Source organism: Microcebus murinus, chromosome 6 (genome assembly GCF_040939455.1).
Source record: "Microcebus murinus isolate Inina chromosome 6, M.murinus_Inina_mat1.0, whole genome shotgun sequence".
NCBI classification, from domain to species: domain Eukaryota; kingdom Metazoa; phylum Chordata; class Mammalia; order Primates; family Cheirogaleidae; genus Microcebus; species Microcebus murinus.
Genome location: NC_134109.1, coordinates 71,228,686 through 71,245,163, shown reverse-complemented (window position 1 = coordinate 71,245,163; position 16,478 = coordinate 71,228,686). Strand labels below are relative to the sequence as shown.

At 39.1% G+C, this 16,478-nt stretch overlaps 1 protein-coding gene and 1 non-coding gene across 3 annotated transcripts in view; one reads left to right on the top strand and one right to left on the bottom strand.

Annotated features, from left to right (window-relative positions):
* Positions 1-16,478, top strand: part of RPGRIP1 (RPGR interacting protein 1) — an 82,936-nt gene that overhangs the window by 48,399 nt on the left and 18,059 nt on the right. For both annotated transcript variants that reach the window (XM_020285884.2, XM_076004198.1), the window contains 2 exons: positions 310-513; positions 1,659-1,797. In XM_020285884.2, the coding sequence (XP_020141473.2) occupies positions 310-513; positions 1,659-1,797 (343 nt within the window). The remainder of the gene's footprint in view (positions 1-309; positions 514-1,658; positions 1,798-16,478) is intronic.
* On the bottom strand, positions 10,123-10,226 carry LOC142871803 (small nucleolar RNA U13). Its single transcript, XR_012919988.1, has one exon. It is a non-coding gene; the product is annotated as a small nucleolar RNA U13 (small nucleolar RNA).

Sequence of the window (16,478 nt, the reverse complement as noted above, 5' to 3'; positions counted from 1 at the left end):
TGCCTGGCATCAGCCTAACTCACTGCAGCCTCAAACTCATGGGCTCAAGTGATCCTTCTGCCTCAGCCTCCCAAGTAGCTGGTGTGCATCACCATGCCCAGCTAGTTTTTTCTGTTTTTAGTAGAGACAGTCTTGCTTTTGCTCAGGCTGATCTCGAACTCCTGAGCTCAAGCAATCCTCCTGCCTCGGCCTCCCAGAGTGCTAGAATTACAGGCATGAGCCACTGTGCCCAGCCCATAAGTCCCTTCCTTGAGTATCAAGGCTGTTAAAACATCATCTTGTAAGGCTGTGTCTGATCCTTCCATTCAGGACCAGATGGCACCTGCTGAGATTCCCATTGAAGCTGGCCAGTATAAAACAAAGAGAAAACCTCCTCAGGTGGCAGAAAGAAAGGAAAAGGAACATCAGGTTGAAAGCTACTCAAGAAGAAAACATGGTAAAAGAATAGGTGCTCAAGGAAAGAACAGAATGGAGTATCTTAGCCGTAACATCTTAAATGGAAATACATTACAAGTAAGACCTTAGAAACTTGAAAAGCCAAAATATGGGTTGTAGTGTCCCCAAATGTATTATTCTCAAGGTAGAAGGAGAAGAAGACACACATGATAAACAATAATCATAGCTGTTTGTGGCTGGCATGTGTTTCCACAAACACAAGTAGTTTGATAAACCCCTGGGCTGTTCATTTCAGTGTAATTTAATTCATCATATTATTTACTTTATAAATTTATGCTTAGAACTTTAATACCATATATATTTGTATGTGTATGGTATTTATTTTTAAACAAGTACTAAATTTTAAAAATTAAAAAGAGCTAGTATTAAAAAGGAAAAACAAGCCAGCCGTGACGGCTGACACCGGTAATCCTAGCACTGCGAGAGGCCAAGTCAGGAGAATTGGTTGAGGCCAGGAGTTTGAGAATAGCCTGAGCAAGAGTGAGACCCTCATCTCTACAAAATAAAATAGAAAAATTAGCTGAGTGTAGTGGCACATACCTGTAGTCTGAGCTACTTGAGAGGCTGAGGCAGGAGGATCATTTGAGCCCAGGAGCTTGAGGTTGCAGTGAGCTATGATGATGCCATTGCCCTCTAGCCTGGGCAACAGAGCAAGGCCTTGTCTCAAAAAAAAAAAAAAAAAAAAGGGAAAACCAAATGCTACATCTTCTCACTCATAAGTGGGAGCTAAATGATTGCTATATATGCTCATAAAGTGGTGTAATGGACATTGGAAACTAAGACAAGGGTAGAGTCTATTGAGTACAATGTACACTATTCTGGTGACAGGTGCACTAAAAGCCCTGTCTTCAGCATTATACAATTCATCCATGTAACAAAAAAAAAACCTTGTACCCCCTAAATCTATTGAATTTTTTTTAAAAGGGAAAGAGAGAAAGGGAAGGAAGGAAGGAAGGATGGATGGATGGATGGATGGATGGATGGATGGATGGATGGATGGATGGATGGATTTCCCACTCTCTGGTCTGGGACCCTGAAGGCAGCACCATTTTGAGCTGCTTATGCCCTGAGAGGCAGAACTGTGTTTTGGAGCATTTGCAAATGTTCACCAGATGCCCACGGGGGAGGGGGGGGAAGGAAGGAAGGAAGGAAGGAAACCAAGATATTACCAGCTATATAATATTGTTATTCTTATTCTGAAGCAGGTGAAGTACACTGAATGGAAGTTCTTGGGGCTTAAAATCTCTACAGATGATGGTTTTGAAAATCAGCACGAGAAAGAAGAAATGACAATATCCCATTCAACACTGAAACAGAAGGAACCTCTACATCCTATAAATGGTATTTTTTAAAATCTAATTTTTCTATTTAATCATTTAATTATTTCATCAATCCAGTTATTTGCTTGCTTTCTTCATCTTAGACTGCTAAACTTTTCTTGGAAAATTAGTACATAAGACCCTAGGCTGGGTTTTCTTTTACAAGTGTGATGGTTGAGCCAACAAAGGCTGTTATTCACAAAGAAAGTAACTTTCCATGTATTTATAGCTAGCTAGCTTAGTACCTAGTATTTATGAAATGTTAATTCACCTCAGGATTTTATGAATTATAGTTACAAAGAAATAGAAGGAGGAGTGTGATTAGCTCATTTGTGAGGTTAATGTAAATTTTTAAAAATTAAGGCAAGGCTTTCATGTTATAATGAAAAATGGATGTAATTTCAGATTATAGTTATGGCAACTAGGTAATTCGGATCAACTCTCCCATTGATGACAACTAAAAAACTAAAGTTTATTTACATGTGTATGCATATATTTTTTTCATTTTCATTTCCATTTTCTTTTTCTTTGGAGACAGGGTCTTGCTCTGTTGCCCAGGCTAGAATGTAGATGACATCATAGCTCATTGCAGCCTTGAACTCCTGGGCTCAAGGGATCCTCCTGCCTCAGCCTCCTAAGTAGCTGGGACAACAGGCACGCACCACCATACCCAGCTAATTTTTTTATTATTATTTTTTTTTTTGTAGAGATAGGGGTCTCACTATATTGCTTAGGTTGGTCTCAAACTACTAGCCTCAAGTGATCCGGCAGCCTTGCTCTCCCAAAGTGCTAGGATTACAGGTGTGAGCCACTGCGCCAGGCACTGAAAGTTAATATGTTTTTTAAAATCTTCTTAATGTATTTAAGAAGTATTCAAGAGCCAACAAAAGAGGGAAAAATTACCTAGCCTAGATCAGGGAGAGGATTCGATCTCAGAGAGATGAGTTGCAGCTGCTTCTGCCCTGGCACATTGCTAGTCTGGAGGAGGCGGAGCAGAGGTAGAAGGATGCTTTTGGTGGACTTTTAGGGTGGGTAAATGGGGGTGCAGTCTGAACCTGGTGTCTGCCCAGGATAGAATTTCCCACTCTCTGGTCTGGGACCCTGAAGGCAGCACCATTTTGAGCTGCTTATGCCTTGAAAGGCAGAACTGTGTTTTGGAGCATTTGCAAGTGTTCACCAGATGCCCACCGGGACTCCAGATACTGGCATTGTCAGACACAAGCTATACAATAACTGTGTTTACTGGTTTCATGAAGATAAAAGCTGTGTTTTAAAATTTCAGGAAGGAACTGGAACTGTGAAAATAGATTAAGTTCAAAAATTTTTGTTTTAAAATAATTTCCAATTTAGATAAGAGCTACGTGAATAATACAAAAAGCCACATATACCCTTCACCCAAGTTCATCAACTTTTAATATTTTGCCACTATTTATCATTTTTTTCTGAAGCATTTGAATAAGTTGTAAACATTATGCCCTCTTACTGCTATGTATTTGTTTTCCTAAGAAAAAGAAAATTATATTCTATAACCACAGTACTGTGGTCACATTTGAAAAAGTTAACATGGATATATTATTACTAATATCTAGGCCATTTTCATAATTTGACAGTTGTCCCAATAATGTTCATTACAGCAAGCTTTTTTTCCTCTTATTCAATCCAGGATCATGCATTAGTCATCTCTCTTTGCTCTCCTTTGGTTTTTTTTTTTTTTTTTTTTTTTTTTTGAGACAGAGTCTCGCTTGTTGCCCAGGCTAGAGTGAGTGCCGTGGCCTCAGCCTAGCTCACAGCAACCTCAAACTCCTGGGCTCAAGCAATCCTACTGCCTCAGCCTCCCGAGTAGCTGGGACTACAGGCATGCGCCACCATGCCCGGCTAATTTTATATATATATATTAGTTGGCCAATTGATTTCTTTCTATTTTTATAGTAGAGACAGGGTCTCGCTCAGGCTGGTTTTGAACTCCTGACCTTGAGCAATCCGCCTGCCTCGGCCTCCCAGAGTGCTAGGATTACAAGCGTGAGCCACCACGCCCGGCCTTTGCTCTCCTTTAATCTGGGACATTTCTTCTTCTTTTCTTTGTCTTTTATGATATTGACATTTTTTTTTTTTTTTGAGACAGAGTCTCACTCTGTTGCCCTGGCTAGAGTGAGTGCTGTGGCATCAGCCTAACTCACAGCAACCTCAAACTCCTGGGCTCAAGCGATCCTCCTGCCTCAGGCTCCCGAGTAGCTGGGAGTACAGGCATGCGCCACCATGCTCGGCTAATTTTTTCTATATGTATTACTTGGCCAATTAATTTCTTTCTATTTATAATAGAGACGGGGTCTCGCTCTTGTTCAGGCTGGTTTCGAAATCCTGACCTTGAGCAATCCCCCCCACCCCGTGCCTCGGCCTTCCAGAGAGCTAGGATTACAGGCATGAATCACTGCACCTGGCCATGATATTGACATTTTTGAAGAGTATAAGTGAGTTGTTCTGTAGAATGTTTCTTAATTTGGGTTTGTTTGTTGTAATTAGATTCAGGTTATGAATTTTTTATAGGAAACTCACAGAAGTGATGCTGTGTCCTTTTCACTGCATCACAATTAGGAGGTACATGGTGTCAACTTGTCCCTTATTAGTGATAATAACTTTGATCAGCTGGTTAAGAAGGCATCTGCCAAGTTGTTCCACCATAAAGTTATCTTTTCCCCCTTTGCAATTATTACATAATCTACGTGAAGATATTTCAAGACTATATAAATATTTTGTTCTTCATCAAATTTCACTTAATAATTTTTGCTCCCATTTATGAGATTTTTTTTTACCTGGATCAGTTACAAAGTGTTTTCAAAATACATTGAAAATTTGGAAATGACTAATAAAGATTTTAGAACTACTAAAAACAGAAATTGTAACAGAGAGGCCAGGTGCGGTGGCTCACGCCTATAATCCTAGCACTCTGGGAGGCCGAGGTGAGCGGATCGTTTGAGCTCAGGAGTTCAAAACCAGCCTGAGCAAGAGTGAGACCCTGTCTCTACTATAAATAGAAAGAAGTTAATTGGCCAACTAATATATATACAAAAAATTAGCCGGGCATGGTGATGCATGCCTGTAGTCCCAGCTACTCGGGAGGCTGAGGCAGTAGGATCACTTGAGCCCAGGAGTTTGAGGTTGCTGTGTGCTAGGCTGACGCCACGGCACTCACTCTAGCCTGGGTAACAAAGTGAAACCCTGTCTCAAAAAAAAAAAAAAATTATAACAGAGAAAGAGATAGGTTGAAAGCAGATTAGACACAACTAGTATGAGAATTGATGAAAATATCCAGAATAAAGCTAGGAGAGACGACAAGATAGAAAATACAAAAAAGGAAAAAAAAGACATAAAGAATACAATGAGGAGGTCTGGGCTACATTTAATTAAATGAAGGAGAGGAGAAAGGTGGACAGAGGCAATATTTGAAATGATAATGACTTAGAGTTTCCTAGAAATAATAAAGGATACTAAGATTCAATAAATTGATATTTAAGCAGGATAAGTAAAAATAAATTCAAATCTAGACATATTTGAGTAAAAATGCAGGAAATAAAATCAAAGAGAAAATATTAAAAGCAGCGATTTAATTTAAAAAAAAACAGCCATTGGTACATCATTAAGATAGATAACTGACTTATCGAGCACTACCAATATAGTCAGAAGCCAGTGGCAAGATACTTTCAATATGCTGAAAAGAAAGAACTGTCAATCAAGAATTCTCTGCACAAAAATATCTTTCCAGAATGAAAGTAGAATAGACCTTTTTTTTTTTTTTCTTTTTTTTTTGACACAGAGTCTTGCTTTTTTTTTTTTTTACCTGGACTAGAGTGCCATGGCATCAGCCTAGCTCAAAGCAACCTTAAAATCCTGGGCTTAATGACCAGAGGAGGTCCACAGATCCCTTTTATAAATATAATATTAAAAAAAAAAAAAAAAAAAACTCCCAGGCTCAAGTGATCCTTCTGCCTCAGCCTCCCAAGTTGTTGGGAGTAAAGGTGTGTACCATGATGCCTGGCTAATTTTTCTATTTTTAGTAGAAACGGGGTCTTGCTTTTTCTCAGACTGGTCTCAAACCGCTGACTTCAAGCGATCCTCCTGCCTTGGCCTCCCAGAGTGCTAGGATTACAGGTGTGAGCCACTGCCCCTGACCCACAATAGACATTTTTAGACAAACCAAAATGGAGAGTTTGCCTCCAAGCCATATATTAAAAGGAAACTTAAAGATTGTTCTTTACGCTGAAGGAAATTTATTCCCAAAGGAAACACAAAGATACAACAAGGAATGAAAAACAAAGAATATGGGTTAATGTAAATGACTGTATAAAGCAAAAATACTAGTTTGTGGGCTTTTAAATATATGAAGAATTTAAATCAATAATGTAGTGGGTTTAATAGTGGCCCCAAAAAAGTTATTTCCATTTTCTAAAACCTAGAACCTGTAAATGTTATATTATTTGGAAAAAAGGTCTTTGCAGGTGTAATTAAGTTAAAGATCTCGGCCAGGCATGGTGGCTCACGCCTGTAATCCTAGCACTCTGGGAGGCTGAGGCGAGCAGATCATTTGAGCGAGATCTCAGGAGTTCAAGACCAGACTGAGCGAGAGCAAGACCCTGTCTCTACTAAAAAAAGAAAAAAAAAAAGAAAGAAATTAGCTGGACAACTAAAAATATATAGAGAAAAAAATTAGCGGGGCCTGGTGGCGCATGCCTTTAGTCCCAGCTACTCTGGAGGCTGAGGCAGAAGCATCACTTGAGGCCAGGAGTTTGAGGTTGCTGTGAACTAGGCTGATGCCATGGGACTCTAGCCCAGGCAACAGAGTGAGCCTCTGTCTCAAAAAAAAAAAGTTAAAGATCTTGAAATGAGGAGATCATTCTAGATTATCCAGGTGAATCCTAAATCCAATGACAAGTATCCTTGTAAGAGACACACACAGAAGAGAAGGAGGCACTGTGACCATGGAGGCACAGACAGATGTAGCCACAAGCCGAGCAATGCCTGGAGCCACAACAAGATGGAAAAGGAGAGGAAAAGCAAGAAAAGGCAGATTGTCCCCTAGAGCCTTGGAAGAAGCATAGACCTGCCAATACCTTGATTTGAAGCTTGTGGCCTCCAGGACTCTGAGAGAATATATTTTTGTTGTTTTAAGCCTCCAAGTTTGTGGTAATTTGTTACAGCAGCCATAGGAAACTAACACAGATAACAAAATATATTTGGTAATTAAGCAACACAATTTTAAATAATTCATGCATTGGGCGGGCATGGTAGCTCACGCCTGTAATCCTAGCACTCTGGGAGGCTGAGGCAGGAGGATCGCTCAAGGTCAGGAGTTTGAAACCAGCCTGAGCAAGAGTGAGACCCCTGTCTCTTTTATAAATAGAAAGAAATTAATTGGCCAACTAAAAATATATATACAAAAAATTTAAAAAAAAAAAAGGAAAAAAAAAGAAAAAAAAACAAAAAATTAGCCAGGCATGGTGGCGCATGCCTGTAGTCCCAGCTACTCGGGAGGCTGAGGCAGAAGAATTGCTTGAGCCCAAGAGTTTGAGGTTACTGTGAGCTAGGCTGATGCCATGGCACTCTAGCCCGGGCAACATATTGAGACTTTGTCTCAAAAAAAAAAAAAATAAAATAAAATAAAATAATCCATGCATCAAAGAAGAAACTCTAAGGAAAATTAGAAATTATATTGAACTGAATGAAAGTGAAAACACAACATAGCATAATTTTTAGGATGAAGTTAAAGCAGTGTTTACAAGGTAATTTTTATAGCTTTAAACAATTAAAAGAGAATAAATATCTAAAGTCAATAACCTAAACTTCTACCTCAAAAAGCTAGAAAAAAGAAAATCAAATCAAACCCAAAGAAGGAAATAATAAAAATCAGAGCAGAAATCAGTGAAACAGAAAACAGAAAAAGAATATAGGAAATCAACAAAGCCAACAGTTGTTTGAGAACATCAACAAACTTGATAAGCCTATATCTGGAATGACTATATTAGTTAAGATCAAATAAGGAGATAGAAACTACATGGTGATTTAGAGAGGTAAAGTTTAAAAGACAGAATTATTAACCATAATGAAAGGTTGAAGTAGAGGAATGAAGATTGACTAGTAAGAAGTAAAGAGGGCTCTAAGGAATACAGGAATAGCACACAGAAAGAGCATCCAGAATCCCTAGATCTGAGATAGGGCATCTGAAGAAGAAACAGATCTGGTAGACGACTCCTTTCAGGGCTGAAATCCAGACCTCAGTAGAGAGAGTGAAGTTATTTCTCACTGAATGGCACAGAATTTTGCTTAGAACTCAGAGGAACTGTTAAATTGTTCTCTGGGATGTCGGGGGTAAACCATTTATGGATAGGTGCCAAGCCAGTGGCATTTCACTGCAAACCCACTCCAAGGAGTACCAGGGAAACGATTAATACCAGTGGGGAGGTGCCAGGTGTTACTGGCCAGTGGGAACTTTTGGAATCAGGTGCTGCAGAAGCCTTGTGTTACTAGAGACATGTTCTGCAGAACGATGTGTGCTGCTGGAACCAGGCCCTGTGTTTACGAGTGTGGACTGAGGGAGCCTGGTCTGCAGGAGTCCACATCTGCTGCAGGAGCCTGTCTAAATGAGCACACTGAAACCATGAAGAGAAACTCTTTCCTTCTTCAGTGATCCTTCAATGCCCTCTACTGACAAAACTTAACATGGTGCCAGCTGGCAAAGAAGAAATATTTATAGGGTCCAGCTCTATTATTGCAGAGCAGCCAATCAAGGAACTAAGAGGCAATAAATTGATAGTTGGCAAGCTGATCAAGAAAAAAGAGTGAAGATACAATTTAGCAAAGTCAAGAATGAATGTAAGGTCACTACAGACCCCTTACAATTATAAGCATTATGAAAGAATATTATGAACAACTTTATGCAGACAACTTATATAGAAAAGACAAATTCCTAAAAAGATACAAATTACCAAAACTGACTTGTGAAGAAAGAGAAGATCTGTAATGACCTATAAGAAGTAAAGGTAATCAATTAGTAATTTAAAATCTTCCCACAAGAAAAAAATCCAGGCCTAGGTGGTTTTACTGGTGAATCTATCAATATTTAAGGAAGAAATAATGCTGATCCTTCATAGTCTCTTCCAGATTATAGAAGAGGAAAAAAATTTCCTAACTCATTCAGTTATAAAGCTAGTATTTTCTTGGTACCAAATCAAGCCACATATATTAACCACTTCAGTACCTCGCTCACCGGCCGCAAAACGTTGCCCACACCCGGCATTCATAGTCCGCACGATAGTTTGTGTTGTGCATTGGCGATGAATCCGTTTTGCTCTTGTGTGGTGAGGAAAGCTTTAAAGCACTGAAAGCTTGTTTTACTTTACAGGCAGCTTTACTTGTAATGTAAATCAGAATAGGTAACATATACATATATGTTTTTATTACTTTTTTATTTTTTTTGCGACAGAGTCTAACTTTGTTGTCCAGGCTAGAGTGAGTGCGTCAGCCTAGTTCACAGTAACCTCCAACTCCTGGGCTCAAGCAATCCTTCTGCCTCAGCCTCCCGAGTAGCTAGGACTACAGGCATCCACCACCATGCCCAGCAAATTTTTTCTATATATATTAGTAGGCCAATTAATTTATTTCTATTTATAGTAGAGATGGGGTCTTGCCCTTGCTCAGGCTGGTTTCAAACTCCTGACCTCGAGCAATCCGCCCGCCTCAGCCTCCCAGAGTGCTAGGATTACAGGCGTGAGCCACTGTGCCCAGCCTATTACGTTATTTTTTATTTTTTTTGAGACAGAGTCTCACTTTGTTGCCCAGGCTAGACTGAGTGCTGTGGCATCAGCCTAGCTCACAGCAACCTCAAATTCCTGGGCTCAAGCAATCCTCCTGCCTCAGCCTCCCTAGTAGCTGAGACTACAGGCATGTTCCACCATGCCCAGCTAATTTTTTCTCTATATATATTAGTTGGACAATTAATTTCTTTCTATTTTTATAGTAGAGACGGGGCTTCTGTCTTGCTCAGGGTGGTTTTGAACTCCTGACCTCAAGCAATTCTCCTGCCTCAGCCTCCCAGAGTGCTAGGATTACAGGCGTGAGCCACCGCTCCTGGCCTATTACATTGTTTTTAAATGCTCACAATTTTATTTTGATAAATGAAAAATTAGAAAAGTCAAGTTTTGTTATTAACGCTAAAGTTGTCGCTTGGCTGTGCACCTTGATATCACGACTGTTGGCTAAAGTCAGCGCTCAGTTCTGCACGTTCATCTGTGGCTATCGACTATAGTCGATACTCGCCTGTACCGAAATGGTAAAAAAAACTCTTTCTTTTTTTTCATGTCAGACGGATAACGTGCCAACATGGTAACAAGGGTTGAGAGAGGCACATCTCATGTATGCTCATGAAAACCCAATCATCATGCTTACGAACTACAAAAGGATCCTAAAAATCTCTTTAGACAATGTCCATCATGAACATATAGATGCAGTATCCCTAATGTATTATTAGCAAACCAAATCCAGCAAAATATAAAACTATTAGATTACACACCATGACCAAGTACAATTTATTCCAGGAGTAAAAGGTTGGTTTAACATCAGAAAATGAATTAATTTAATGCACTATAGTAATAGAATAAAGGCCAAAAGCTTTATGAGAATCCCAATAAATGGAGAAAAAGGCTGGGCATGGTGGCTCACGCCTGTAATCCTAGCACTCTGGGAGGTCAAGGGGGAAGGATTGCTTGAGCTCAGGAGTTCGAGATTAGCCTGAGCAAGAATGAGACCCATCTCTACTTAAAATAAAAATAAATTAGACAAACAACTAAAAATAGAAAAAATTAGCCAGGCATGATGGCATGTGCATGTAGTCATAGCTACCCAGGAGGCTGGGGCAGGAGGATCACTTGAACCCAGGAGTTTGAGGTTCCTGGGAGCTAGGCTGAAACCACAGCACTCTAGCTCAGGTAATAGAGTGAGACTCAGTCTCAAAAATAAATAAATTAATGGAGAAAAAATATTCTACAGAATCCAACTTCCATTTTTTATAAGAGCTCTCAGAAACCTAGAAAGAGAAGAAAATTGCTGCAAACTGATAAAGGACAATAATACCTATAAGCAAACATCATACTTAGTGGTGAAAGACTGAATGCTTTTTCATAAAGATTGAGAATAAAGAAAGGATGTCTACTTTCACCACTCCTATTGAACACTGTAGTGGAGATTTTAACCAGTACAATAAGGAAATAAAAAGAAATTATAGTCATGGAAATTGCAAAGAAAGAAATATTGCCATCTTTATTTGCAGTATATTTCCTTTATCTGCATTTAGGAAATAAGAAATATACAAAAGTGTGGGAGGGAACTACTAGAACTAAAAGCAAGTAAATAAGGTTGTAGGATATATGATCAGTGTATCAAAGTGAATCCCTTCACTATTTCATCCAAAGAATAAAATATTAATATTTAAGAATAGATGTTGGCCAGACGTGGTGGCTCACGCCTGTAATCCTAGCACTCTGGGAGGCCGAGGCTGGCGGATTGCTCAAGGTCAGGAGTTTGAAACCAGCTTGAGCAAGAGCAAGACCTCGTCTTTACTATAAATAGAAAGAAATTAATTGGCCAACTAATATATATACAAAAAATTAGCCTGGCATGGTAGTGCATGCCTGCAGTCCCAGCTACTCGGGAGGCTGAGGCAGGAGGATCACTTGAGCCCAGGAGTTTGAGGTTGCTGTGAGCTAGGCTGACGCCACGGCACTCACTCTAGCCTGGGTAACAAAGTGAGACTCTGTCTCAAAAAACAAACAAACAAACAAAAAATAGATGTAATAAAAGAAATGAAAGACCTATATACTGAAAACTGTAAAAGTTCTAAAGAGAAATTAAGGAAGATTTAAATAAATGGAGAAATGTTTCATGTTTATGGATTGAACAGTTTTCCCTAAAATTAATATAGAAATGAAAAAAAACAGTTTCGAGAAGGAAGAACAAAATTGAAATTTTTTCACTACTTGATTTCAAAACTTACAATAAAGACACAGTAATTTAGTCAGTGTGGTATTAACATAAAGATAGACTCATAGGCTAGGTGTGGTGGCTTATGCCTATAATCCCAGCACTTTGGGAGGCTGAAGTGGGAGGATCATTTCAGACCAGGGTGGGCAACACAGCAAGACCCATCTCTACAAAAATAAAAAAAAACTAGCTGTGTGTGCTGCCATGGGCCTATAGTCCAAGATACTCTGGAGGTTGAAGTGGTAGGATCTCTTGAACCCAGGAGTTTGAGGTTGCAGTGAGCTATGATGATGTCACTGCACTCCAGCCCTGGCAACAGAGTGAGACTCTATCTCAAAAAAATAATAAATAAACAATAAATAAAAAGATAGATTTATAGACAGGTGGAACAGAATCGAAAATCCAAAATATGACCTTACTTGCATATATGGTCAATGGAATTTCTATAGAAGTTCCAAAGCAATTTGTTCGGGAAACACTAGTATTTCCAATAAATGGTGTTGGGATAATCCACATTCTGGGGGAAAGAAACTTTAGACCCTTACCTCACAGCATACATAAAAATTTATCAAAATGGATCACAAATGTGAATATTAGACCCCAAATTATAAAATTTCCAAAAGAAAACATAGGAGAAAACCTTTGATTTTAAATTAAACAAAGATTTCTTAGATACGACAACAGAAGCTTCATCCAGAAAATAAAAATGGATAAATTGAACTTCACTGAAGTTCAGTTTCAAATTTATGCTCTTTAAAGGAAACCATTAAGAAATTGTAAAGACGGCAAGGTGTGATTTGCTTACGCCTGTAATCCTAGCACTCTGGAGGCCAAGGTGGGAGGATCATTTGAGCTGAGGTGTTCCAGACCAGCCTGAGCAAGAATGAGACGACATCTCTACTAAAAATAGAAAGAAATTAGCCGCACAACTAAAAATATATAGAAAAAGTTATCAGGGCATGGTGGCGCATGCCTGTAGTCCCAGCTACTCAGAAGGCTGAGGCAGAAGGATTGCTTGACCCTAGGAGATTGAGGTTGCTGTGAACGAGGCTGATGCCACAGCACTCTAGCCAGGGCCATAGAGTGAGATTCTGTCTCAAAAATAAAAATTGATTTATTTTTATTTTATTATTTCTTTTCTTTTTTATTTTTTCTTGATTTCTTTTCCACCGGCGGTTGGAAAAAAAAATTGAAAAGACAAGTAAATAATAGATTAGGAGAAAATATTTGCAAATCACATTTCTAATAAAGGATTTCTATCCATAATCTATAAAGAATTCTTGCAACTCAATAATAAGACAACTTAGGCCGGGCGCTGTGGCTCACGCCTGTAATCCTAGCTCTTGGGAGGCCGAGGCGGGCGGATTGCTCAAGGTCAGGAGTTCAAAACCAGCCTGAGCAAGAGCGAGACCCCGTCTCTACTATAAATAGAAAGAAATTAATTGGCCAACTGATATATATATATAAAAAAATTAGCCGGGCATGGTGGCGCATGCCTGTAGTCCCAGCTACTCGGGAGGCTGAGGCAGGAGGATCGCTTGAGCCCAGGAGTTTGAGGTTGCTGTGAGCTAGGCTGACGCCACGGCACTCACTCTAGCCTGGAAAACAAAGTGAGACTCTGTCTCAAAAAAAAAAAAAAAAAAAAAAATAATAAGACAACTTAATTTGAATAGACATTCCACCAAAGTGGATGAAAAAAAAATGCTCAACATCATTAGTAATTAGGAAAATGCAAACCAACAATATAATGAGATACCAGTACACAGCAACTAGAATTGTAATATTTCAGAGGCTATCCATACCATGTGTTAGGATGTGGAAAAACTGGAATATTATAGATTACTGGTGGAAATGTAAGGCAGTACAGCCACTTTGAAAAACATTTCATTGTTCTTTTTTTTAAAAAATTTTTTTTCTATTTATTTTAATTATTTTTTTCAGCACTCCTGGCAATGGGCTGATGGACATTTCATTGTTCTTTAAACAGTTAAACATATTTCATATACAACCCAGCAATTCTACTCTTAAGCATCTACTCATGGAAGCTGGGCATGGTAGTGTGCCACCTGTAGTCCCAGCTTCTTGGGAGGCTGAGGCAGGAGGATCTCTTTTTTTTTTTTTTTGAGACAGAGTCTCACTTTGTTGCCCAGGCTAGAGTGAGTGCCGTGGCGTCAGCCTAGCTCACAGCAACCCCAATCTCCTGGGCTCAAGTGATCCTCCTGCCTCAGCCTCCCAAGTAGCTGGGACTACAGGCATGCGCCACCATGCCCAGCTAATTTTTTGTATATATATTTTTCGTTGGTCAATTAATTTCTTTCTATTTTTAGTAAAGACAGGGTCTCACTCAGGGTAGTTTTGAACTCCTGACCTCGAGCAATCCGCCCGCCTCGGCCTCCCAGAGTGCTAGGATCACAGGTGTGAGCCACCACGCCTGGCCTGCAGGAGGATCTCTTGAGCCCAGGATTTCTGGACTGTGGTGTACTATACCAATCTGGTGTCCCCACTAAATTCAACATCAATATGCTGACCTCAGAGGATCAGGGGACCACCTCATTTCCTAAGGAGGGGTGAACCAGCCAAGATTAAAAATGGAGCAGGTCAAAATTCTGATGCTGATCAGTAGTTTGATTGTGCCTGTAATTTGCCACGGCACCCCAGCCTGGGCAACATAGCAAGACTTTTTTCTCTTAAAAAAAATTAAGTATCTACCCAAGTGAAAACATTTGTCCACCCAAAGACTTATAGTGAAGTATTCATAGCAGCATTATTCATCTTCCAGAGTAAGGAAAAATTTCTTAAATAAGAAACAAAATGAACTAATCCAAAGGAAAATAGTGATAAAGTTGACTACCTTTAAATAAGAATTTCTTTCCAAGTCTTTTCAGTAAAGAACTGAAAAAAAAACATAAGCATTTCTATTTATCAAGAGCTTAAACAGGCAAGCTACAGAGTGGAAGAGATACAACATATATAACCACCAAAGGATTCAACTTCAGAAAATACACAGAACTTTTACAAATCAAAAGGAAAGAGACAGCCCAACGGAAAAGTGGGCAAAAGATTTGAAACGCACTCTACAAAAAGGAAAGTCAAATGTCCAGTAAAAATATTAAAGATGTTCAACATGTTTAATTAATCAAAAAAATGCAAGTTGCACCAAAAATGAGAGACTACTACAGACTTACCAGATTGGCAGAAATTAAAAAGTGGCACTGGTGAGGATATGCATCAAGAGGAACTCTCTCACACTGGTGACAGGAATGTAAATCTATGCAACTAATTTGGCAAACTTTATTAGCTAGTTAAATTGATTATATGTATTCCCTATGGCCCAGCAATTTTATTCCTAGGCATATGTGCTTATATATATAATGATATTTGCTCTTTAGAGCAAAGCAGTATAAGCAACACAAATGTCCATCAGCAGTAGACTAGATAAGTAAATTATGGTATATTCATATAGTAAAATACTGTACAAGAAGAAAAACAAAAAAATCTATAGCCACTTACAACAATATGGTTGCTTCATTTAAAAATTTTTTTCAGCTGGGCACAGTGGCTCATGCCTATAATCTTAGCACTCTGGGTGGCTGAGGCGGGAGGATCAATCAAGGTCAGGAGTTTGAAACCAGCCTGAGCAAGAGCAAGACCCCATCTCTACTAAAAAAATAGAAGGAAATTAACTGGCCAACTAAAAATATATAGAAAAATTAGCCGGGCATGGTGGTGCATGCCTGTAGTCCCAGCTACTCAGGAGGCTGAAACAGGAGGATGGCTTGAGCCCAGGAGTTTGAGGTTGCTGTGAGCTAGGCTTACACCATGGCACTATAGCCAGGGCAACAGAGTGAGACTCTGTCTCAAAAAAAAAAAATTTTTTTTTCATTTATTATTTATTTGTGTATATTCACGGAAATACTTCTTAAAAATATAATTGCAGTGAAAGAAGCCAAACATACACAGAATACATAATGTATGATTCTATTTATAGAGATTTCAAAAACAGACAAATCTAAATTATAATGTGTAGAGATGCATAACTCAATTCAGTGGGAAAAACACAAAGCAAAGCAATGTAGTGAATTTCAATAAAGTTAGACTATCTTTATTTAAACATTTGACATTTTGTTCATTATGGATTTTTGCACTAATTTTGATTTTGTAAAATATTGTATTAAAATAGTATTTGTCTCAATTACTGAGTATTTTGGCACTCGCTCAAATATTGTGCCTGGGGTCAGTGCCTCAAATGCTTTATTCTAGTTCTTTGTTTTGTTTTTTTTTTTGAAACAGAATCTCACTCTGTTGCCATGGCTAGAGTGCCATGGTGTCAGCCTAGCTCACAGCAACCTCAAAGTCCTGGGCTCAAGCAATCCTTCTGCTCAGCCTCCAGAGTAGCTGGGACTACAGGCATGTGCCACCATGCCCAGCTAATTTTTTCTATATATATTTTTAGTTGTCCAGCTAATTTCTTTCTATTTTTAGTAGAGATGGGGTCTCACTCTTGCTCAGGCTGGTTTCGAACTTGTGAGCTCAAAGGATCCTCCCGCTTCGGCCCCCAGAGTGCTTATTCTAGTTCTGACTCTAGTCAGAATAGCAGTTACTTCTAGAGGAGGAGGGAGAGGGTTACCATTAGGAAAGGGCACCCATTGGGCATCTGGAGTGTTGGCAGCGTTCCAT